General features: G+C 41.2%; 2 protein-coding genes across 6 annotated transcripts in view; both read left to right on the top strand.

Moving 5' to 3' along the window:
* Window positions 1-10,703, top strand: part of adam15 (ADAM metallopeptidase domain 15) — a 31,131-nt gene extending 20,428 nt beyond the window's left edge. Inside the window, exons 15-25 of one of the 4 annotated variants that reach the window (XM_062538429.1) lie at window positions 38-146; window positions 2,430-2,625; window positions 2,929-3,006; window positions 3,244-3,355; window positions 3,727-3,889; window positions 5,346-5,448; window positions 6,700-6,765; window positions 7,182-7,268; window positions 8,058-8,114; window positions 8,314-8,483; window positions 9,067-10,703. In XM_062538429.1, the coding sequence (XP_062394413.1) occupies window positions 38-146; window positions 2,430-2,625; window positions 2,929-3,006; window positions 3,244-3,355; window positions 3,727-3,889; window positions 5,346-5,448; window positions 6,700-6,765; window positions 7,182-7,268; window positions 8,058-8,114; window positions 8,314-8,483; window positions 9,067-9,136 (1,211 nt within the window). In that variant the 3' untranslated portion in view covers window positions 9,137-10,703. The remainder of the gene's footprint in view (window positions 1-37; window positions 147-2,429; window positions 2,626-2,928; window positions 3,007-3,243; window positions 3,356-3,726; window positions 3,890-5,345; window positions 5,449-6,699; window positions 6,766-7,181; window positions 7,269-8,057; window positions 8,115-8,313; window positions 8,484-9,066) is intronic. The other 3 variants (XM_062538430.1, XM_062538431.1, XM_062538433.1) reach the window with 3 other exon arrangements.
* Window positions 10,704-11,390: 687 nt separating this feature from the next.
* On the top strand, window positions 11,391-23,233 carry LOC134082600 (semaphorin-4B). Of its 2 annotated transcripts, XM_062538427.1 has the most exons (14): window positions 11,391-11,599; window positions 13,050-13,204; window positions 15,110-15,175; window positions 15,276-15,371; window positions 15,745-15,838; window positions 15,986-16,108; window positions 16,267-16,394; window positions 16,814-16,989; window positions 17,392-17,527; window positions 18,763-18,943; window positions 19,068-19,183; window positions 19,554-19,717; window positions 20,180-20,250; window positions 20,600-23,233. In XM_062538427.1, exons 1-14 carry the CDS (start codon window positions 11,488-11,490, stop codon window positions 21,235-21,237), a joined length of 2,256 nt encoding a protein of 751 aa, XP_062394411.1. In that variant the 5' UTR covers window positions 11,391-11,487; the 3' UTR covers window positions 21,238-23,233. The 2 variants fall into 2 exon arrangements, with proteins under 2 accessions (XP_062394411.1, XP_062394412.1); XM_062538428.1 differs by lacking the exons at window positions 11,391-11,599; window positions 13,050-13,204 and having other exon boundaries at window positions 15,165-15,175; window positions 15,276-15,372; window positions 15,748-15,838.
* The last annotated feature ends 2,065 nt before the right edge of the window (window positions 23,234-25,298 follow it).

The following is a 25,298-nucleotide window of genomic DNA, read 5'->3' as shown; positions in this document are numbered from 1 at the left end:
GCATCCGCTCAGAGTGTTGTTTTCCCCTCTTCCTCAGATGCCACCCGAGCTCCACCTGTGTGCTTCTCCTCAGTCAACAAACAGGGCAGCAAATACGGCAACTGCGGTCAGATGGCCAACGGCTCCTACATCCCATGCCCCAGCGCGTAAGTATCACCAAGACCATCATTGTGTACAGTATGTGTACTACTGAATACAGTAATTTCCCGCATATAAGCCACAATGTGTATTAGCCGCAGGACAGTGTTTTATGCAAGTTAAATGAAACAAAGCCATATTAACACCATATTAACTGCCCCCCTGTATTAACCTCAAAGCTGAAGAAATTTAGCAAAATCAATGTATAAGCTGCGGCTAATAGTCGGGAAATTACAGTACTTGTCTAAGTGAACCTTTACAATTCTGTTGTGCAAAGTCTAATTCTTATAATTAATTCAAATATAAACCATGACCGTTATAGTAACCTTATATAACCCTGTTATATAATTGAATAGGATATTGTAGTAGTAATACTACTGATATGAAGCAGTAATCTGTCTTCTTTTAAGGCAGGGTTTCCCGCAGCGCTTTCCTGCTAAGGCGGCCGCCTTAACAACACAGGGCTGCCGCCTTAACTAGCGTCTTCAATAAATAAATTAATAAATAAATAAATAAATAAATATATTATGTATAGTGATATTCGCCGTATTACTCTGTCATGTTTTCTCCATGTCATTCCAAACCGTAGCCGCTGGTCTCCCTTCTCTGTAGAACGCATAAAAAAATAAACTTTTTCAAAATCGAGTTGGCCTATGCGCACAGGCGACGCGCTCATTCAGCATGAGTATTTGATATCAGGTCAGGTGCCACTGCCACGCATATCTCAGAGTGACTGCGAACACAAATAGCCTAAACCTAGCTAGATTTGACGACTCTCACAGGAATGGTTCTCCGTTGAATCTACCAAATGTGTGGGATGAGCGGCATAACACTTTTGAGCGCTTTATCTTTTTTTTAATCACTCGTCTACTATGAATGCATAGCCCACTGCATCTTGTAATTTGTTGTGACAAATACTTGTGCCATCTAGCCTACAGCTAACAACAACTTGTGACGGCTATTCATTCACGTGTTGTAAATTGTCTGAGGTTTACACAGGCTAGTTTAAACTTTAAACTATAGCCTCTTGTCTCCCATGCCAGTTTCATTCATCCCGACCGGGCGGGACGCATGTTTCCGTTTTGTAGAAATAATTCCTGGATGTTTTTGTTCAGAGCTGAACATGCAACTGTATTTGACAGATCACAGATCTGGTTGCTAGTGACAAAATATTAGTGTTCAATGCGGTACGATCTCGCTAATTATATTTTTAAAAGCATTAAAAACGTTCCGGCTCTCTTAGGCTATATGAGCAACAGGCACGCACAATAAAGGCCTACAGCTTCAATCAAAGAATTGCAGCTTTAGCCTACTAAATCACAATTCATTAACTATACCATACAGTCGCAATGTTACATTTTCATACAGTTTCATCTTTATTTCATGATATATTCTAAAATATCCACCATTGCAATTTGCAAATATTCTTGGTTTTAATAGAATACTATAATATTGACTGGCTTTAAAATATATCCTATGGTGCTATGCTGAGCAGTGCAAAGGTTTTGAAAGATACAAAAGGCCCTGCATTGGAGTTGTAAACTTTTAAGGTATAATATTGTCTAAATTGTGTTAATGATGTTTAATTGGTTGCTGATTCAATTAAATCTGATACAATGAATGTGAAATCCAGGTATATTGCTGTCATTAGTGTCAAAATTCAACATTTTCAACATTAATGAAATGCTGACAGCCTACTAATTTTTTACTTCAGCTGACCTCCTTGTCTTAAAGTAAATCAGAAAAGAAGTTATTTAGACAAGTGTGTGCTAGACTGCTCCTGTAGCCAACAATCTCTACCCTTTGGGAATTGAACTGTTATATGATCCTTGGTGATGTAAATTATGAAAACCTCTTTCTTTGGTTGGTCTTGATGCGGCCTTGACTCCTTTAAGACTCAGTCTCGACTCAGACTTGCTTCCTAAAAGACTCGGCCGTTGTCACTCGGTCTCGGCTGCAGTTCAACCAACGGTCTCGACCCCCCCCCCCCCCCCCCCCCCCATCGAGGGCTGTGGCGGGGACGCTACGGCGACGCCCCCTTCCCCTGGACAGACACCACCTTAACTAACAAATTTTCTGGGGGAAACCCTGGTCTTCTTTTAAGGTTCAGTTATATCATTTTTCAGTGACATACATACAGTATGACTATACATTATCTTACTGTTGTTCACAGTTTACAGTTCTATATAAATGGTATAATAGATTAATGAGAAGTGTTCCTTTTTATGTCCAAATCATGTGTGTGTAAAAACACCTCTTAATATATGTGAATGGCCTCAAATGGTTCACAGAGACGTGCTTTGTGGAAGAATTCAGTGTCAGGGTGGGAATGATCGCCCCCTGCTGGGCTCCAATGCAGAGATCCTCACCACCAAAGTGCGCCTGAACCACAGTGACTTCACCTGCCGTGGCACATTCTTTGACCTCGGAGACGATGTCTCTGATCCTGCAATGGTAACCCAGGGGACCTCCTGTGGCCAAGGCAAGGTAGGCATTCGACCCATCCTGATTTGGTGTTCGGACATGGTCTCCCCTAAAGTGTCATCTATTCCTGTGCCAGTTACTTTTTCTTAATCATGTTTTTGGTTTGAATTGGTTTAGATAGATATATAGTCATTTTTAAATGTTTTGTTGAGTTTAAAGTTTTATTACATAAAATAGATTTTCTGCTGAACACAAACATTTAGATATGAATCTGTTTAATGTTTGTTTATAGTTTGAGTTTTGAAGAAATCTGTGTCAAATCTGAGGTGTTGATGCTACGCCCTAACGCCCTAACGTTTCTTTCAGGCGTGCATAGACCAGCGTTGCCGTGATGTGTCTGTGTTCAGGGTGGAGGAGTGCAAGAGGAACTGCAGTGGTCATGGGGTAAGAGTTCTCTCTGCTGTTGCACAACTGCCATCTCCAGCGCACGGCACAATTAAAAAAAATGGTGTTGGTGTTGAAAACCACAACATCTCTTCATCCTGTTCTCTCTATCTTGGTGTCGATATGGTCTTTTCACACCGTGACCTCAGTTCCCTCTCTCTCTCTCTCTCTCTCTCTTTTTTCTTTCTCTCGCTCTCTTCTCTTCTTTTCCTGTTTTGCTGTTTTGTTTCTCACCAGGTTTGCAACAGCAATAATAACTGCCACTGCGAGCCAGGCTGGGCCCCTCCCGACTGTAAATACTCAGGCTCAGGTGGCAGTGTGGACAGCGGACCTGCCAGACAGCCCAAAGGTGCCTATAGCAACACTCACATACCTGTGTGTGCAGTCACTGCTCGTCTGCTGTAGTCTTTGTCCTGTGTCTACTCTACCCACAGAGGGCATTTCCCCTCGCATTGCACCTACTGTATGCAAGGAACATTATGTTGATTGTTACACCAAAAACAATGGCACTGGCACTTTTAGTTTCATGGTGCACAATGCGTACAGATTTTCAGATGCAGGAGCTTACAGGAAAACAATAAATAAATAAACAACAGGTTTTTGGATAGCATTATCCAAAACATTCCTTTTTTTCAGATGGGATTATGCACTGATCTGTAAGTGTAAGCATCTTTCTTCTGTAACTGCTAAAAGCATGCTAACCCTCCTGCCCTGTTTTAGACTCGGACCCGGCGCGCGTGGCCTTGCTGGTGTTCTTCCTGTTGGTGCTGCCAGCCTCGGTGGTGCTGTGGTGTGCCGCCCTGCGTATCCCGCGCTTCCGCCGCAAGCTGGCGTGCCTCGGCATCAGCCCGCTACAGAAGGGAGAGCCCCAACACCAGAGCCGGTGAGAGCACAAAGGACAGGCTGCGCTATAGGCTAAGCTAGGCCAGGCCGTACAGTCAGTTTGGTCAGCAACATACAAACAAGCCTACCTTCATCAGTCAGGACAATGAAAGAAACTGTATGCATTTAGGTGACCTATTTCTGAAGGGAATCATTGAAACGTGAGGCTAAGCCTGATCCCTAAGCAAAGTTTTTTTTTTTAAAAAATGCACTGATTCAGAGGGATTGTTGATCCTTTTTTCCAAAGCAAAGGATTGTTATGCTAATTAGTACATGTCGTCCATGGAAACTGAATGAAAACCTTGCTCGTGCTGTTTTATGTCCTAGAGTCAGGCCTGCCTTCTGGAAGTATCGATGTTGTGTAACAGTAATGTGCTTATATTCAAATTGACAGATAGGAATTGCTTAATTGATTTAGGCATCAATATACAGTATTTCCTCTAGGGAACTTGATACCATGGATGAAGCTTTTTGGTGCTGTCGTGTTCTCCTAACTGAACAACAGGGTGTGCAAATAAATTTGGAAACATTTTATTTCGTCCTGCCCTCAAAACAGTGTGTGCAGTGTGGCCCATGTCAAGATTTATTTGGAAGATCCCTCATCTAAGTATAGGTAAAGCTGTGGGTAAATGAGCTGAATGATCCCGAAACGGACCCTTGTTAAATCAAAGTTCTTGTGTTAGATCCAGACCCGTCTTTACCTTTACATCACCCAAATATTTACCTTGTGTGTAAGTCTTCCATGAAATCCTGGTTGGCGCTGATTTTACTGACTAGTGTGTTGCAATGACTGTGTAGAGATATCAGTCAGTTCCAAATGTGATTCTGACCGTTTTGACCATTCTGAAGAGTTAACTTGGCGGTAAATAAAAATATTTTTTATCTTTCTGATAATTTTTACATAATCAAACCCTGATTTGACGTTAGCCATGGCTCCTCAGAATGCTGTCTGGTCATTATTTGTAGTGAGAGACAAAACATTGTTCCATTTGTCCTTGTACTTTACCTTATCAAATCATAGACCATCATTTTTAAGCATCTCACATTAGTATATATGATGAAGTCTGCTCTCAAGTTACCCATGAGTAGTACGTACTACTCAGCAGACTTCATCATATCTATCAATTATTTATTTATCATATCTGTCATTCTTATGCCATTCCTGTTAGTGCAACAACACTGGCAGCAGTTTAAAGGCACTTCTCTAGTGCTGGGAATATCCTTCTCTTGTAATTGTACTAGAGCCTTGATGTTACTACTTGTGTGATTTGTGTTGCGTATGTTGTATGAAAATATTAGCAATGAGAAGATCTCATTTATGTATCGGTCATCTTGATACATGTTCTCTGCTCCCTTGATCCATGCTCTCCTATGACACTCCCCACTAGCTCCTTGATGACCAAGTGAAGTCCGTAAGTGTGAGATATAACCTTTGACACTGGTTCGTTCCCCTCTAGGTCACAGGCAAATGAGCACAATGAAGTTCATAAGGGAGAAGAGGTCCAGCCTCTGAGGAAGTGCAAGCAGCAGAACGACATCCCTCTGACCACCACCAGCAAGGTAGCCTTTACTACTCTCACTGCCCAGCACTCTGCGTGCTGCTGTCTCACGACAGGGCCACAGAAGGAGGGTGAACCCTCATCAGTTTTAGTTGCCACTTTTCCTCAGGTTCTCCTTCTGTCAGCTCAACTGATAATAGAAGATTCACATCAGCTCAAGTTGAGATGTTTTATTGATCTAAACATTCAGCTGAGGCTGAATTCGTGTCTTGAGCCTCTTGACGCATCAAACATTCCACACACACTGGTAGTATGACAAGGTGGCATTTAATGGCAGACTGGTTTTGCTGAAGGTCTAACATGAAACTACATTTCAATCAAGTGTAGAGAGGAGATCTATGTATAGTGTTGTTCCGTTTGGTTCACAGGCAAAGGCTCAGTGTTCATGTGGCTATCACATTTCCTATTTTGTGGCTGTGATGTGAAGGAACAAGCTATTGACCGTAAAGTGGTGTGTGTGTGTGTGTGTGTGTGTGTGTGTGTGTGTGTGTACAGTATGTGTAAGCTGATGTTATTGAAAAGAAATGTATGGTAAGTATGTCTGTAGTTCAGTGGTTATTATACATTCAGTACAGAAATGCATACATGTGTAGGCCATTTCTGGTTGATTTTCCTGTTTTGTTTTGACTGGCGTATGATCATTTCAATGATAAGTATCTCTTACGACCTTACCAGGCACAGAATGGATTCAGTGGCACTGTCTGATTTTGAGCTTGTGTGTTGTGGTCGGAAGCTGGATGGCCCCATGTGGGCCTCTATAGCTTCACGGCACTGTGACAAGAGAATTAGCTGCCTGTGTGGAACAAGAAGTCAAAACTCTGTTCCTTTGACCCTGTCTAGATACAAAACAATATATATATATATATGTCATGTCTATATGCATGTCTGTCCAGCTAGCACTTCGTCTAGCACACCCTTCTCACTCTCAGTGTGTTACCTGCATGTATTACCTTTAACTCTCTTGGTTGGTTTAACTCATATGGTTAGCTTGTGTTTTGCTCATTGTTTCAAGCACAACACTTTCAGACACAGACTATAAATAACCCTGTAGCTTACATCATAGGTTTCCGTTCTCGTTACCTTCATACGAGGAACGAGGTAATGTGAGCTGCTGATACCCTTTGCTCGCTTTAGACTTTCTGAAACTAACAACCACTCTCACACCGAGGTAAGACAATAATATATTGACTTTGCACGTTGCCATAAAAGGCCTCTTGTTTTCTCTTCTGCTTCCTCTGTCATTTTAACTCAGGTACAAGACAGGCCTGCTCCCCCTAATAAGCCACTTCCCCCTGACCCGCTTTTAAAGACTAACCAGGTAAAGTCCAGCAGTGGTGGTGTTGGTGGTTCACTAAGCGAGTCTTATTTCTTAGAATGTCAGTGTCGGTGTGGCTAGCGCATTTCCTATTTTTATTTGTTATGACTGTGATGTGAAGGAACAAGCTATTGACCATAAAGTGGTGTGCGTGTGTGCATGTGTGCGTGTGTGCGTGTCTGTGTGTGTGTGTGTGTGTGTGTGTGTGTGTGTGTGTGTGTGTGTGTGTGTGTGTGTGTGTGTGTGTGTGTGTGTGTGTGTGTGTGTGTGTGTGTGTGTGTGTGTGTGTGTGTGTGTGTGTGTGTGTTTTGACATCTTAGCTTGCCAGTTGGCCTTGAGTTGTTCAGTGGGCCGTGATGATCTAACGTGATGCTATTATGTTTCTTTGTTTATTCTCTCCCGCTCTCCCCCTTGCCCAGTCGGCGGGGAAAAGACCTGCCCCTCCCTCCAAACCTCTTCCCCCAGATCCCCCTCCCTCTGAGGGCAAGACTCAGACTCAGCGCAAGGTACCCGGGGGCCGAGTAGCTCTAGCCTCTAGGCATCATCATTATAATCATCGTGCCGATCATATCCCTTCATGTGCCAATGACATATTGTGTTGGTTGATCCAGTCCATCAAATCATTGGGATTGTGTTGTAGTTCTCTCCAGACCTAATTAATGTAGTGGGCCTGCATGATCTATCTATGCCCTGTGATGATCCATGTCTGTCCACGTTTCCATTTCTTTGCCCCTCAGCTGTTTGGCTGGCGTGTGGTCCTGTGTTCGTGATTGTGGTGATTGTGCATGGGGATGACCTCTTAGAGCTGAATGTGGAGATGGAGCAGGTTTTCACTGAGTGCCGCAGTGTGGTTCACTGCATTCACTGCATTCACCCTCTGAGGATAGTGATCCTCAAAGCAATTTACATTCAAGTCTCTGCAAATTGTGATGCCTAGCGTACAGCAGACATGCTGTCCCTCAACATGCTTCATCTCCACTTACAGCAGATATTAGGTGTCCGTGAACACAGCTTGTGATTAAGCTGGGAAGAGTGATTGGTGCCCATTGTTCTGTTCGGTGTGATCATGCGTTTTGGAACCTGTCCCTGACTTTCTATCCTTTGGGATTATAATTTGGAGTTGATTCGGGCATGCTGGGACTGAGCGAGTGTCTGTGTGCATGTGGTGTGGTGTTGTATGGTGGTGTTGTTTTTGTGGTGTGGTGTGGCAAGTGGCATGGTAATTTTGTTTGCGTAATGAGGAAGCCAACTGGTCGCTCTCACCCACTTCTCCTTCTCTTTTTTCGCCCTCAAAGCGTCCGGCGCCTCCGAGCAAGCCTCTCCCCCCCGACCCCCTCCACACGAATAGCCAGGTATCACAGGAGCAGTAGCCCAGCGTCAGACTAACGCTGAATAGCCATATAAAGACTCTCAACTGTGGATCAGTGGTGTCTCTGATGCTGATTATAAACTATTGCGGGTGATGGTGTGAATTCACAGGTCTCACACCAGTCTTAACGCTAACGTCAATGCTAAACAGACTTGTCAAGAGTGTTTTGTGTGTCATTTCAGAATCAAGGCCCCCCCAAGCCTCCTGTGCCCAAGAAGCCTTTGCCATTGGCTCCCTTGAACTCCGCCGACCCCCCCGGACTCGCCGCAGTTGCCCCCAGGCATCGCACGGCTTTGCCGACCAGAGGGGTGCTGCCTACACGAGGACCTCCTGCTGGTGTAGTCCCGTCGAGGTAAAGAGTACTTAGTTTAAGAACCTGTGTGTGTGTGTGTGTGTGTGTGTGTGTGTGTGTGTGTGTGTGTGTGTATGTGTGTGTGTGTGTGTGTGTGTGTGTGTGTGTGTATGCGATGCCATACGATGCAATGCAGATTTTTTTCATGTGTAAACTGGTGACGATTCATTGGTTTTTATGGATATAGAGACTTTGCACATGACACACACTTGAGTTCATCCAGATTTTTAATTTTTAATTTTTAAACACAGATTTTGGCATTGATGCAATTGTATTGTAAATGTTCATACTGATGTACCCATACAAATCGGTGAATCTTACGATCCCTAGTCCGTGTGTGTGCGTGTATGCATATGTATGCATGTGTATGTGTGTGTTTGCATTTGTGTTCGCATGTGCATGTGTGTTTTCATATGTGGGTGGTTGTGTCTTGTGTGGGTTTGCATATGTGTTCACATGTGTGTTGCATGTTTCATATGTGGGTGGTTGTGTCTTGTGTGGGTGTTGGTGGGTGTTTGCATGTCTTCGAGCTATATTTCAATCCCACTTCACCCACCATTCTCTCTCCTCCTCTCTACCACAGGCATCCACCTCTTCCCCCAATAAGAGCACCCCAGCCTCCTCCAAAACCCCACATGCCTCCTCCCGTTTAGCCCAGGAACTGGGAGCCTCGTCTGGACTCTCCCTGCATGAGAGTGGACATACAGTAGCTCTCGCTGCACTGATTCTGTGGGAGATCTGCGGAGCAAAATGCCTTAAGACTGACTGCGCTGAAACCAAATGCTGCACTTTCATTTCCTCCCTGTTTTGCGATAGCTTCCTCTTGCGACTCGGCCTGGCCCCATCGCTCTCACTTGGCCAGTATTAAACAGCGCAACTGCTACAGGAGGAGCCTGTCTGCTACAGCCCAAACACAACGAGGTTTTGAAGTGGACCCACAGTGAAAGCCTGGATGGTTTTTTTTTTTTTTTTTTTTTTTAAGGGATTCACAGACATCCAAAAACTCAAACCGCCTTCAGCATGACAGTTAGTTTGTGAAGACCAATTCAGATTTTGTTTTTTTTCTGTTTGTGTCTGATCGAGGCGTGGGCGTGAAAGTATGAGAGACTTTAAAAAAAAATGTTTGAAAAAACATACAAGCTGCTCCAACATTATGTGACTTATTAGCAATGCCCCGTTTTTTAGGGTAAGCTCAGGTCATTGTCATGTCTATCTCTGACTGGTGGTCATGTGACGTTTCAATAGTACCATCACATCACTCTGACAGTCGATGTTACAGTATGTGATGTTAGGCTTTAGATTTTCACACATGTGCTTTAGTGGTCTAGTCTATGCAAGTAGACCTTTTATTGCTCAATGCACTGGGGCATTGAATTCACCATAAGCAATTTTCACAAAGACATTAATGCATAAAAGGTGTTATGACTGGCCTTGCATCAGGAACCAGGCACTGGAATATCTGCTCTGAATTGAATGTTACCATGGAAATCTGAGACATTCTGACAAAGTCGAACATGTCATTGGCTGTGTGTCAGTGGCAGCCTTGGAGGGATTTGTCCATGGATTTGTGTTTATGAAGATCATCAGCATTTCACTGCACAATTATGCAAACGTTTGCCTTCTGTCTTCATGTTCTATTCATTTTGCCTGATGTTACATTACAAACAAGATGGTGACTAAGTTCGGGAGACATTTTAATTGGTGCATTTATGCATTTTTCTCAGAATGTGTAAAATGTTTGCCCATCATAATGCATCCATTTAACATTCTTGTAATCTATCTGTGATTGATTTTTTCAATTGTGAGATTGAAGTATTTTGAAAAACGTAGGCAAATTTTATTCCTGTTTTGTTTTGGCATAATCACACAAACTGTCTTTTACATGTCACAGCTAAATACAGGATGTACTGTAATACCCATTTCAGAAAGAAGTATCAATAACTCTGTTATGAAGGACAGAAAAAGTATTAGACCTCGGCCTTTGGACCTCAACCTTATTTTCTCCTCGATCTCCATCCTTTTTAATCCAAGGTGCACACAGCATTTGTCAAACATGGTTGTGGTTCTGTGCAGGTGTTTGACATTCTTGTTTTGGAAGGATGCATCACTAAGTCCTTTCAAAACACTTCATGAGGTTTCATCTCATCAGATTTCTCTTTGTCATTTTCCTTCATTCTCATGTTGAGATTACTGTAAGGAAATAAAGTCATGGTGTGGTAACTCATCTGTGTCCACTCTTCCCCTCTTCTCCACTCTTCTGTCCTGGGAAACTTGGCCCCAGAAGGCCAAAGATGAAGAAATGTGTTTTGGGTGAAATCAATAAACATGAATTATGGAGAGGTGAACAGGTTTAACTGTGGAGATTAAGAAGAAGGTTAAAAGCAATATAGTTGGCAAGAGATGGCTGTATACTTTCAGAAAACCATTGGTTCAGCTCAGAGAATGTGGAAGTGAATACAACAAAAAAAAAAAGTCAGGATATGATGTCATGTTTCATAAAAGATGTGTAAAGAATAACCAACCAACCTCTACAAATTACTATTACAATATAAAATCTCAACTCTCAAACGAACAGATTAATTCAAAAACTGTACAAACCAAAAGCTATATTTATGTTTATATATTCAGTAATTATCCCTTAAAGTATCTAAATATTGTATTTCTACAAAGTTTAACTTTGGATTAAAATGTCAATCAAGTTGTTCAATTTTTAGATATTCTATATATATATTTTTAAAAAGCATAAATATAGGCATAGTCATCACTGAAACTTGTCACCACTCTCTGGTTGCTTGGCTTCCAGCGAAAAAAAAAATGTGCTCAACCATTTCCTCATCTGATGCTATCTCAGAACAGCTCTACACTGCAGAGCAGTCTATAGACACTCAAACTTACCAGGCTACTACTAAGAGTGGCACTCCTCAAATCGGCAACTTTGAGGTTTTTTAAAACTGTATCTTAGGTTTATACTGTATCTGGAAGGAGCTGATTACGGGACTGGAGCATGGCTCATGTGGCCAGGTGCTGGATGGTTGTAGTCGTCGTGGGGCTCACATGTACAACAGCATCCCATGGCAGACTGACTCCTCGTGTCTCTTTCCCTATTGATGGCAGCGGTGAGTCAAGACCTTACCTGTTGTTGACATTACATAACATTTCTTGTTTAATTTAGTTTAATTCTTGTTGAAATACAGAAGTGGAAAAGTTCAGCTTCACAAAGTAAAAGTCCTACCACGTATCTGTGCCAACCATTAACTTCAACCGGCTGATTCTAATTAGCACAACTCTTCAACCAGGGAGAGCAGCAAATTGGAGAGATCACCTGTGTTAAGTACACAGGTAGAACAAACACATGGTTGGACGTTTACTTTCTGAAGCTGGACTTTTCCACCTCTGCTGAAGCGAGATGAGTAATATGAGTGCTGTAGTTCAGAATGCACTAGAGAAGTACATAATACGGGCTGATAGTCTGAAAGATGTGGAAATATTTGAAATTTCCCTTTCAACTCAAATGTACTCATGTGCTTTTCTTGCTAAATAAATGTACTTTTACACAGAAAAGGCACATGACAAGTGACCTAGAGTCGAGTAGTTGTGCTTCTACCCCAATCTGGAGTGGATGTGTAGAAAGCGAGGAGTTGAAAGCTGTCATCTTAAGAAAAAGGACTTTGTGGGTGATGAAAGAATATGGTGGGATGTGTAGAACAGCCCATGTCTAATATCAATGACCTTTCACTGTCAATGCTTTGCCATCCCTTTAACATTGATATCACTTTGTTACTTTAGACCTTAAACCTGCCTAAACAATTACTTGTTCATGTAATGGCACATTTTCCCATACTTTGATTTTAAAATAAATAAATAACAAGTTGGATGTTCAATTATAGCCTCTCAGGCCTACTGTCCAGTAAAATGTACCCTGCACCATATGTGCCGTGTCAGACGGAATATCCCTTACATAATGTCATGACTCACTATTGGTAGATAAATTGTGTCAACTGCCAACGCTACAAATTGTGGTCAGAGGTTTGTGCATTTGTCACAACATGACTGTTTCTCTTAAAACGAGCTGAAACCGCAGGGGCACTGGCACGATCCTGTATACTGTCATGGCAGAAAAAGCAAATGGATGTACCCCATTTCCTGATGCTTAGAATATGCCAGTGGAACATGTCACAATGATGTCTCCACGGACTTGGCTTTCTCTTTGTGTTTATGTGTGTCTTGTGATGTCAGATCAATGTCATTAACCACAGTTGCATCTGTAAGACACGTCGTAGGCTACATAGATGTGGTTTGAATGTTCTATAAATATAAATAGAGTTATGCTAGAGCAGGTTGCATGTACCCAACTGGTTTGCATGAGAAAAGGTAGGTCAGCCGAGAGTGACTCTTGCACAAAAATTACATTTGTAGCCTACATGGAGATGCTTGTCTCTCCATGTTCAGCCGAGACTTGCATTGGGTAAACACCTGTGTTGTAACGGTCAAGAGTTACATATATTCATAATTCATAATTTTTCACATGCCTTCCAGAAAACGTGTGTTTTGTTTCCTCTGCTACAGGAAATTCAGTCAGAGTTACAGCTCATTTCTCTGATGTTGAAAATGCAACCACCCTGTTGCTAAGTGATGATGGTGCCACTCTGTATGCGGGCGCACGTGATGCCATCCTCTCACTGAATGTACATCAGTCTGGAGTTCTAACTCTGAAACAAAAGGTGGGTATAGAATGGACAAACATCCTGTTTGAATAGAAATATCTGGTTCACTAAGATTTTCATCTGAATAAATAATGAAATGCTTGAATAATTTAAAATTCAGGGTTGCCACTCTCACACATCTGGCGTCACACTTTCAGCATCAATCTCACGCACAAGAAATGTCATGCCAGATCCATTCTTCTTTTTTCGATCTGTTCATTTTCTGTGGATAACTACTAGACCACAGCACAGGTGGAATATCTCACAAACTCTTCGCTCAAACAAACTGTAGGCTACATCAGAATTAGTCTTACCGAACACACGTTGAATTGCAGTCCCCTTTAAAATACACTTTCAAGAGTAGCCTAATCCGGTTTTGAAGTTGTAGCAGATTTCTTTCCAACTTTGGCCTTAAAGTTTCTGATAAAACTGAGTCAGACTTAATTCGCCTGTATACTGTATCTGTAAATAATAAAATCAGAGGATATACAGCTCTTGACTTAAGAGTTTGTCAGTGTAGTAGCCATAATAATTTATTTTCAGCAAATGTTGCTGAAAAAAAAAAAAAAAACATTTGTTCAGCAAAAAATGAAAACAAAATATTTCATACCATCTTTGGATCTCAGTGTTGGGACCAGGATCCCAGAGTTAAATTAACATTTGGATAAAGGGATCTAGGACCACTGCAATTTTAAAGAGATTTACATGAACTGTAATCAAACAAAATAGAAATTGAAATACACATTTTGATCATTGGCTGAGCCTGCGTTCCTCTGATGTTGTGTCATCCATTGAATGCATCAATCTGGTGCAGTTTGAAACACAATTCAGAGGTTGGGCTTGATAATTATTATTGTTTTTATCTATGGATGGAAATATTTGTACTGTGAGGTAGAGTTATGATGATGCTGCAATAAGTTCCCAACCACAAAACAAATTTGCTGAGTGTCACTTCAGATATGGTCAAAAAAGTGTACATTTCAGCACAAATGATGTTAAAGTGGTCAGTGGTGTTGTTCAGCAGTTCATCTAAAATAAGATAGTTATCTTGGCCATTGTAATTGCCATCTACAGTATACATATCTTCCTTTTTCCTTTCATTTTATGTCTCATTATTTTTTGCATTTGTGTCACAAGGAAGCATGCTAAAAATACTGTACATATTGATATCTGTGTGAGTGGGACTGTCTGGAATCTGGCAATATTAGAACCATGATGGTGGGATAGTCTTTGGCTAATCAATTTACAAAAATGTATGTTCTGACATTAATAGTTTATATTAGAATACATCAGAATTTTGGCCCAAAGTTTGAGACCATGTAGAAATGTGGTTTCAATTTCAAATTTACTCTAGAACCACTTTCAGTATTGTACAGAGACATGATTTTTGTAAGGTCTGCTGTTCATCATGATATAGGTTTTGAGTCATGTGTTGAGTGAAGAATTTGTGAGATAGCTCACCAAGAGTAATGGGGTGTGCAGAGCTGTGAGCTAGAACGAACAATCCAGGAAAAACATTATCCAATCATACTGAACGGACTGTTAACGATGATTGGATTCTGATGCATCTATCAAACTGCAATCTGCTCCTCCCTCCCGCTCGTGAACAAGCATTTCATGTTCCTGTACTCTGGAGGTGTGACTTCGGGGGAAGTCTGAAGAAAGAGGTTGGGACTTCTGACCTGTGTATTTTCAAAATGCAGCTTTGCTGGAATCGTTTCCCAGGATCCTCTACCCTACCTTTAAATCTGTTGATGGTTATGTCATATTTGTACATCTCAGTCTGTCCATTGCCAGAAGTCATAATAGGTTTTTCAAAAATGTCCTCCAGGGTGCCATAACATAACATAACACGACATAGTATAACATAACATACATATTGTGTATTTCTGTCCTTATTGTGTGCATATGATATCTTTGCAGCTTGAATGGGCACCACCTACGAAGGATGTTACTACTTGCCAGGGGAGATGGGGTGGTAAAGGCATGGTAATTTGCTCTTCCGTCAGCCAATATTATCACTTATCTAATATAATGTTCTAGTGTGTCATCTAGCCATAAGAATGACAAAAGCGATGTGTTCTCCCAGCTGAACTGCCACAACTACATCCTGTTGGAACATCTCAATGCTACCCATCTGTATGTGTGTGGGACCCATGCCTTCCAGCCTCATGACACAATCATCGTGAGACACTTTTTTAAAAAACTTGCACAGTTAGTGTGGCAGGTTAAGTCCATATTCCAGGACAATCGTTCACTTTGTGGTACAAGCACCAAAATTGGCATGAATAACGTGTAATGGTTTTCAATTGCGGCCATCTTGGAAAATGGCGGCCATTTGATTTTTTTTTTTTTTTTTTGCATGGCTAATGTGCTTTTTGGATAAAGTGGGTCCCAAAGAATATTTGTGCCACATTTGATGCTTGTACCACAAAGGGGATAATTGTTTCACTAATCTGCCGCACTAAGTATCCAATTTATGGTTTCATTTGACAAGTCTGAATTTGCTTTTTAATTAATTGTTCTTTTTCTCTCTATCTCTCCCCCCTATCTCTTAGGATATAGAAACGTTGACACATCTTAGAAAACCAGCAGGGGCCAAAGGTCGCTGTCCTTTCACCCCAGAGGAAAGAAATACAGCAATTTCAGTTGGTGGGTAGATTAAGACAAAGCAAAAATAATTGCCAGGAATGCCAGCTATAGCTTTCAGCTAACCAGCTATCTCTGTGTTCCGACTGACAGCTCTCAGGTATATTATCTGAAAATTCTCAGCCTTTTTCCAACTCTGACCCCCCACAGATGGTGAGATGTATGTTGCTACAATCTCAGACTATATGAGAAAGACGCCAAGTGTGTCACGTTTCCTTAGCAGAAATGGTCGAGTGGACGTGAGTCTCGACAACCCTATGAAAGTTCTACAAGGTTTGTTTGAAAACCGTCCCATAAAATAGCAGACCACATCAGCCACATTTTCATATGGTGATGTTTTTAAAGTCCAAATTGTCTGTGATGTGTTCATTCTGTCTGTCTGTCTCTCTGTGTCTGTGTGTGTGTGTGTCTCTATCGGGTCTCTATCTCAGAACCAACTTTCATCAAGTCATCTGCCATACCTGGTGACGAGAAGGTCTACTTTTTCTTCTCTGAAACTGGTAATGAGTACAACTTTATGAGCAAGCTGACTGTCTCTCGAGTGGCGCAGGTCTGCAAGGTGGGTGCCTGTTGTATGCACTAAGATGTAATGTGGAAACACCTTCTCCCAAAACTCCCTAAGATTCTTAAAATGTACAATATGTAAATTTACAATACAAATGAACAATAACAAGAAATAAAGTAATAGATTGAGAATTGAGTAATAGAATGTTAATCTAAAGACTAAAAACACCATAATACCATAGCATTTACCATATGGTATTATTGTCTACTAGCCTATATTAAGAATCCGAGTTATCTTTGGTCCTAGAATATGAATATATGTTATGAACGCTTTGCAAAAGTTTGCTGCTATTTTGTAAAGATTCACTGTTATTGAATTACATCTGTTCATATGTCTTAGTGAACACTTACTGTAATTAGTTGGAAATCATATTTAAAGCATAATTAAATCTTGACTTGATATCCTTGTGGCAGGATGATGTTGGAGGGGAATTTGTCCTGCAGAAACGCTGGACTACTTTTGCTAAGGCTCAACTCGTCTGCCAGCAAGGAGAGGGGCTTCCATTTAACATCCTCCATGACATTGTGCCTGTTTCGGAGGGAGACTCCTCAAAAGACATCACCTTCTACGGCGTCTTTAGATCTCAATGGTCAGTTCCCCAGCTCAGATTAAAAGTCACGTCAGTATAGATTTGTATTTGTATTGTCTTGTATTGTAAAACTGACAGCTGACATTGCCATTGACATCTGTACTTTTGGTGCTAGGTACAGCAGACAAATATATATACAGTATATATATATATATATATATATATATATATATAGACTTGTGGTAGGATGACGTCAGAAAAATCAGTGGTCCCTTTTTTTTCAGAGCTGGATATTTATATTATGGACTACATTTAGCCTACTCTCATGCAGTGTAGTTTCATGTGATGAAAGTAACTTGTGGACAGCATTGACTATTATAAAGAACATACAGTGAATGGTGGACAGAGAAAGATACGGATTCTCTAAAAAATAATGATCCCCAGCATGGTCTTTCTTGACAGGTCCCTGACTTCAGGGGTGTCTGCTGTGTGTGCCTTTAAGCTGCAGGACATAAAGACGGCCTTCTCAAGGAGCTACAGGAAATGGAGCGGTGATAGATATACTTCTCAAACCGAAAAAAACATTCAGTTTGGAAAGGTGAGAGGACAAACAATGCCAATACGATGCTAAAAGATAAATACATTAAATATAAAAAATGAAGTAAAGCTTTCATTATAGATGGTAGCCTATTATAGTTGACATGTGTATTACACCTGGTCTTTTTAGAGCTTGCAAATAATGATTGATCAGTTCCATACAGTCTGCTGTGGAATGCTTTCAGCTCGATACCTGAAAAGATCGGAATTGTTTGGGCATATTTTGAGGATATTCACGCTGTACTTCAGCGTTTGGACTGTTAGACTAGTTGAATCGGTATGGTGAGACTGAGCAAATGTAGAAGCAAATATAGAAGTGTATCTATTAGGAGGGAAAATAGAACTCTAGGGGCATGTAAATGGGAGCTCAGGGATACAGTATGCCCACAGACTGTAGCGCTGCAGCTGCCTGGCTGAGTTAGCTGCTGGCTGTAGCAACTCGAGTTAGGTGAAACCGATTGTTTTCGTTTTTTTATTGTACCGACAGTACTCGGTGACCTCGAGAAAACAGAAGTGAAAAACTCGCCGGATTTCTCCTTGAAAGTGTTCATGAAACAAAAGGTCTTGAGCTGAGTGTTGAACAGAGGAAAGAAGGGGGAGTCACAGAGGGGTTGAGAAAGGGAATTCCAGAGCTTAGGGGCCATATTACCACTGAAGTACCTGCCACCCAGAGGATAGAGTCTGGTGTGGGGGGCAGTAAGAGAGATTCAGGTTAGAGGATCTGAGGAAGTGGGATGGAGTGTAACGGATCAGAAGGTCACAGAGGTAAGGAGGAGCAAGGTCATGGAAGGCTTTGAAGGGCAGAAGTAGGATTTTGAAAGTGGGAATCAGAATCAGAATCAGAATCAGAATCAGAATCAGAATCCAGAATTTGCAGGGTTGCGACACCTGGAGACATAATCAGGTTTTTGCGACTGCCAGTGGATAATGTATTGTTGCATTCTGTTGTGTAATTTCATATAGACTTTGTTGTTGATTGGCCTCTGTGACAGCGCATGTTGGACTGTGAAGCAGGGCCTTTACAGATATTGGCTACAACATGTGAATGTGTTTGTGACTGCCACAAGCCAATTGTGCATTTCTGTTGAATCTTACGGCATGTAATGAAAAATAGGCTTGGTTGTTGATCGGTCACTATGGGAAATCCCAGACCAAGAGTACATTTCTGTGTGTGTCATAATAAATAACATGCTTCCAAAGGATATTAATATTATGTTTTGTTTTTTGTTTTGTTAGTGTGACTTGGCAAACAACACTCAAGGCTTGGGATTGGTGAAAGATACCTTTCTGGCTGAGAACGTGCAAACAAAGGACAATATGGTTCTTTTATCTCCAGACCAGACATACAGTCGTGTAGTGGGTCAACAGACTCAGGCAGCCAATGGTCAAGCCTACACTGTTCTTTTCTTACTCAGTGGTGTGTACAAACAGAAGAATTCAAATTATGATTCCTGAAGTGAAAAGTTTATATTTTATGTTATATTGATGCATATACAGTACTTTGTACATTCTTTAAATCCTTCTCAATTTATTTTTGTCAGAATCTGGATACCTTCATAAAGTGGTTCTGCTGAAAGGTGGTCCCCACATCATAGAGGAGATTCAAGTCTTCAGATCTCCACAGACAGTGAAAAACATCATTCTGTCAGCCTCCATAGTACGTTTCTGCTGCTACTTTGAACTCATCTCATGCTCTATACCGTAGACAATGGAAATAGGTACCAAACTATTAAAGCAACACAATGTAGTTTTTCCCCCTTAAAATTAAAGCTTCAAACTCATTTTTAGGCAATGTGTGCTCAGAATGCACTATGTAACATTGTTGTCACAAGTAGGAGCCTGACCCTTTTTGTTGGTTTTAGACAAATTGGATGCCCTCGTAGTGCTGAATGGTAACCCAATAGTTACATTGTGTTACCTTAAGTGAGGTCAAGTCTTCATCATTCTTTGAGTCCAGTTTGAAAGAATGCCTCTTAATCCTTTACCCTCACATCCTTTGTGGGTGTGGGTGTTTTTCTCTTCCTCAGGGTATGGTGTTTGTGGGGTCACCTGAGGGGATATCTCAGGTCCCAGTGTCCAACTGCTCTTTTCATCAGACCTGTGCTGAATGTGTGTTGGCCAGAGATCCCTTCTGTGGGTGGGATCCCACCAATGGAGTCTGTGCCAGGGTGTCCGACATCTTATCTGATGTGTAAGTTTCACCCATAAACAAATGTGTCATTCATCCATAAGCCCCATATAGCCTATAGATTTTATACTTTTTGAAGGCATCCATTAGAAATTATTCTAAAAAGGCAACAGAGAAAGTTAGGTCTAACACACACACCTTGCACCTTTCCCCTCTTTCCTAATCTACTTCTACCACTACTTCTACCACTTTCTCTCCTCCTACAACACGTGGACTAGTACTTTTAATATTGGCACAATATCCCCTAGTAGTATTGACAGATGCTGTAGTAATTCCTAGTTAGGGTCTCCCCTGTACTGGAGCTTGAATGGTATTCTCTTTAATTCGCTTTGAATAAGAATGCCTCCTAAATGAGTTACTGTAGTGTCTGCTAAATGAATAAATGTAAATGTAAGGTCTGCCTGGACAATGTACTTTGCTGTTATAGTGACATCTATAAATGTCTACCTATCATTTTTTTTTTAGGCGACAAGATGTCGAACACGGAAATGTGACAGAACAATGTAAAACTACTGTCTCTGAGAAAGGTCCCCAAGGTATGTTTGTGATATTGTTTACAATAGAATTACTCATTTCATATACAAACCAGAGAGGTGTCAAATTCCTAGTGCAATAGGTACAGTAAGGGATTTCCTACAGCGGCCAATTAACCAACCAAGCCCATTTACTGAACAATCAAAACCAAAACCACCAAGTTATGTTTTTACTCTCAGGTTTTCATGATCCAAAAATTTGTAATATTGTCAATAATGTTGTGTATTATATACTTTATATTGAATATTGTATATTGTTATTATGACTACTAGAACACAATCTCCTGGAATCTAGAGCCAGAGCAAGCACACTTGGCCAATTAAGTCTGATTCTGATTCTAATCTTTTCCAGAAATTGAATTCTACCAGGAACTCAACAGACTGACAGTGCTACTCTGCCCAACACTCTCCAGCCAGTCACTTCTCACCTGGAGGTTCTCCAACAATACTCACCTGCCTCCCGCCATTTTCCTTCAGCCAGGAGACAACAGTCTGGTCTTCGCTGGCAGTCCGCTCACTGTTGGGCGCTATGTTTGTATGTCAGAGGAGCGAGGCTTTGAGCAGACCCTGGGCATCTTCTCAGTGAAACTGCGAATCTCTGAAATCAAGCCTACAAGCGTGCAGGTATACACCACATCGCAGTCAGGTAAACACACTCCGACTACAACAGCAGGGAAGACATCACCAACATCTGAGCAGAGCCCGGGCCACACTACCAGTACACGTACTCAGACTGGCCACACCGTTGTGACTCAGGAACCGAAGGGATATGTCATCACCACGCAGATGGAGAACGCGGCTCTGAACAAAGCCAGTGAAGTCGTTTCCGTCAAGAGCTACTACGGGGAGCTGGTGGCTGTCTCAATCCTGCTGGCCATCTGCATGCTGATGCTGGCTGGGCTCTACATGTGGCATCTTAGAAGTCTCCGCAGAGCCACTTTAAGCTTTGGGAAGGAGAAAGAGCCATCTCTGGGGAAGACGGACACTTGAGGATTAGGTGGTATGGGTGGTGAAAGGGTCAGTTTATATCTAAGCTGTTGCTGTAGTTAATTGATTAATTGAAGACATGAAGATTCTAAATGACTAAGTCCCTGAAAACAGCTGTTGTTAGGCCCCTTCTCAAGAAGAATAATTTGGAGGCCACCAACTACAGGCCAATATTCAATCTTCCTTTTATTGGCAAAATCACAGCAACGTCCTAGACCTGTGGTGTTCCTCAGGGGTCAATCTTGGGTCACCCAATTTTACTAGCTTTATCGCCTAATAACTAGATCCCCTTGAATCTTTGTCAGTGTATTGACAAGATACCATTTAAAGTCTTGGTGTCATAATTGACAGTGATCTAAATTTAAACAGCCACATGAAAGCTTGTACTAAATCAGCTTTTTACCATCTCAAGCATTCAGATATTGCCAAACTTAGAGGGCTAATGTCAAAACATTGTCTAGAAGATGTATTCATGTATTCATCTCCAGTAGGGTTGTTTACTGCAATGGGCTTTTCACAGGCATTCCAAAGAAGACCATCAAACAGTTTCAAATGATACAAAATGCGGCTTCTCACGAAAACTAAAATACTTAAAGATGTCACATAAATTGTGATGACTCATTCTTTACAGCTTGTTCTTTACAGCTCTATCAGGTTTCTTTAAAACTCTGAGTGTTAACTATTTGGGTGTTAATACTCCACAAGAGGGACTATCAAGCCCTGTGGTCAGCCATTTTGGCCCTGGAAGGAAACATGTGTGCACACAGTTCGGGACCATTATCATCAGCGTAGCTAGCGTAGCGGTCATATAGTTCTTGTCAAAGTTTTTCTTTTTCTTTCTCCCGTCATCTACTTCCTGAATTTTTGGTCAACGATTCCCGGGACACTGTAACACCGGGGCACATGAAACTTGGTGGGCATGTAGCCCCAGGAGACTTATACGGAAAAATGTTTTTTTCATCCCTAACCCTTGTTTGTGTTGGGGTAGGCCTACCTACCTGCTCTGCTGTTCATTGTAATCTGATGTATAGATTTATGTGTTGGCTGGGTATCTGTGTCAGAAAATGACCATCATTTTCTGCCATACATATAATCATTCTGTGTTGGTTATTTTTATGTGTTAAGTATTACTTCTTAAACACTTTTAAACTATTGCCCTTTCGTGCTTTTATGTACCTTGCATGTTTTGTATTTCCTTTTTATTTTTTAATTTTTATACTATTCGTTGACCAAGGCTGGCCACTCCTGGGAAGGTTCACCTTGTTTTCTCCGTTTGTAGATAATGACTCTCACAACGCGTTCATTGGAGACTTTGAGCCTTTGAAATGGCTATGTACTGTACAGTAACTAGCTCTTTCCAGACCGATAGATGTCAGTGACTTGCATTATAATCTGTTCTTGAATTTCTTTAGATCGCAGCATCATATGCTGCATTTTCAGACCTTTTAGGCAACTTCACATTGCCAGACAGATTGGCAGTAATCATTGGCCTACCTTTGGTGTGTCTAGTGATCTTGAACCCAGCTGTAAATAAATGTTTGTATGTTTTAATGGTTTATGTTTTTATATAATTGTCATGAGAAGCAACACCAACACCAATGTTGAAGCAATGTTGTTCATTGGCTAAATCAATTGCTCGCAGCAACAACAGCTGTCAATCCGCATGTTGCACAGCAAGTGATCGACACTCGACTAGGGGGGGTGTCTAAAGTTGGTTTTATATTGGACGTTGGATATTCGATGTGGGATATTAGGTAATCTTTAGGCGTGTTATGTTGATCTGACGCCATGTCTAGATGCCGTCGGGCATTTCTTGCCTCTTTGGAAGAACTCGATAGCCTAGATAGGCCTGAAGATTCATTAGATCATATTCCCATTACTTTTACCATGTCCATGCAACTGAAGATTGCTTTGTCTTTCCGTGTCATAATATATCTAAATATATGATGATATGATATGATATATAATAGGCTATAATAATATATGACATTAAAGTGATATTGCCTCTATGCCTCTTTATTTCTGTTTACTCAGATGTTGGGTTCAGTGGTGGCTTTAATGTGTGCTGTGAAAAAGCCAGGACATGGCACGGCGGTAACACACATACACACACACACACACACACACACACACACACACACACACACACACACACACACACACAGTTGCCTGGCCTCACTGCATTCTAAAACATTTTACTTTCTCTGCTCAAATGTAATACTTTTTCTTGCATGTGTACATGAAATGCTTGCACACTCAACTTTGTCTTGCACATGCACACAAAAAGCTTGCAGATGTGAGCTTTGGACAGGGGTGTACAAGTCAGAATTGGCTTACTGTATATGCAAGCTTTTTATTTTCATGTGGATGAAAACGTGGTGTATGGGCAAGCATTTCATCTACATGTGAAAGATAGGGTGTGTGCAAGCATTTCATGTGCACAAACAAGAAAAAGTAGTAGCCTACATGTGTAAGCTTGTAGTGCATATACCTATATGCGACCTATTCACAGTATGGCCTATGCTTCATACAAAAGGGATGCTCTGTCCAATTGTCTCGAGAATCTTGAGTATCAAGGATGAGGTATCTAGTTTGGGTGATTATAGACTTAGATTTAATGGACCTATGCAGTTTTTTTTTAGATTAATTCACATTAAAGGAATAGTTTGGAAATGTGGACATCAAGTGATGACAAAAGTCAGGTGAGAGGCAAACCAAGAATGTGTACTGTATGTATGACAAGCAGCGCAGGGACAAGAGAGGACGACTATCAGAAGCCCTGCGCCAATCAAACACACTTGAGAGCCACACAGCCCCACCTAAAGGCCACGGATGGGAAAGACAAGCCAAAAATCTAAGTAGGCACGATGGACCCAGCACAGTGTTTAAAGCAATAGTTCGGAATTTTGGACATAGGACCTCATTTCCAACTCAGTCTGGGTGATATAGGTCGGTGAAGACCATTTTCAGTGAATTTCTGCCCTTCCTATGAGTTGCAGCGTTCATCCTGTGCTAATCTGGTGCCAAGATAGTGCAAGTCAAAGGTAACATCCAGCCTGCCACTGAAAACACTCCACAGAACACCCGAAACAAATACATTTTAACGTCAGACTATCGATGCACATGCCTAGTGTTGATAGAACCATGTTAGAAATAAAACGAACTTTGCATCGCATTGCAATAGCCTACTTTGTTCCCTGTATGGCAGTGGCGGATTGATATTGAGAAACTAGTCCCTCAAAATGTAATAAATCATTGAGTTGCAAGGTTAGTTTTATTTCTAAAATTATTCTATCAACACGGACATGTATATCGATCCGACGATTTAATTTACTTGTATCGGGTGTGCGGTGGAGTGAGTAAGACTGTTGTTGATGTCAGACTGATGTTACCGTAGAAATATGTTAGCTCAAAACCAGCGTTAGCCTATATCACCTCGGTAAAGTTGGAAATGAGGTCCTATGTCCAAAATTCCGAACTATTCCTTTAAGGGCTCGTCTTCAAATGTGACAGTTACTTTGAAACTGAACGTGATACTGAAGTCCTTTAACTTTATGTGGTCAAAATGTATCCAAGACAACTGATGTGAGACTGCAGCTTTATTCTCGATACTGGGAGCATGTTATCCACATGAAATGTCAAAATAACAAGCCCATACAGTAGGCCTATATCTGTGGTTGAGGTCAATTCTTATATACTCTTAACAACACACACTCACGAAAAATCAGAAGATGCCACCCCCTTAACAGTGATCCATCTCTAGAATATTTCACTGATTCTTGAGATAAGGGACAAAACCACTTCAATATTTTTTTTTAAAAAGTGTATTGATTCTAAAAAGTAATGTATACAAGTTTTGGCTACAAAAATATACTGTAAACGTGTTTTATATTAAAACACTTTGTTTTCTGTGTTGATCTCAAAAACACATTTTTTTGTAGGTCGGGATTTTTAAAGTCAGGTCCTCCTATAATTTCATTCAAAGTTCACATCGATAAACTGGTGTGCAAGCTGGGGGCAAGCTGGGGTTAAGCTTGGATTCTGTTTTACAAATTGATCTTGTT

The sequence above is a fragment of the Sardina pilchardus genome, chromosome 6, assembly GCF_963854185.1.
Source record: "Sardina pilchardus chromosome 6, fSarPil1.1, whole genome shotgun sequence".
NCBI classification, from domain to species: domain Eukaryota; kingdom Metazoa; phylum Chordata; class Actinopteri; order Clupeiformes; family Clupeidae; genus Sardina; species Sardina pilchardus.
Note: the sequence above shows the minus strand (reverse complement) of the source record. Positions and strands in the feature narration are given on the sequence as shown.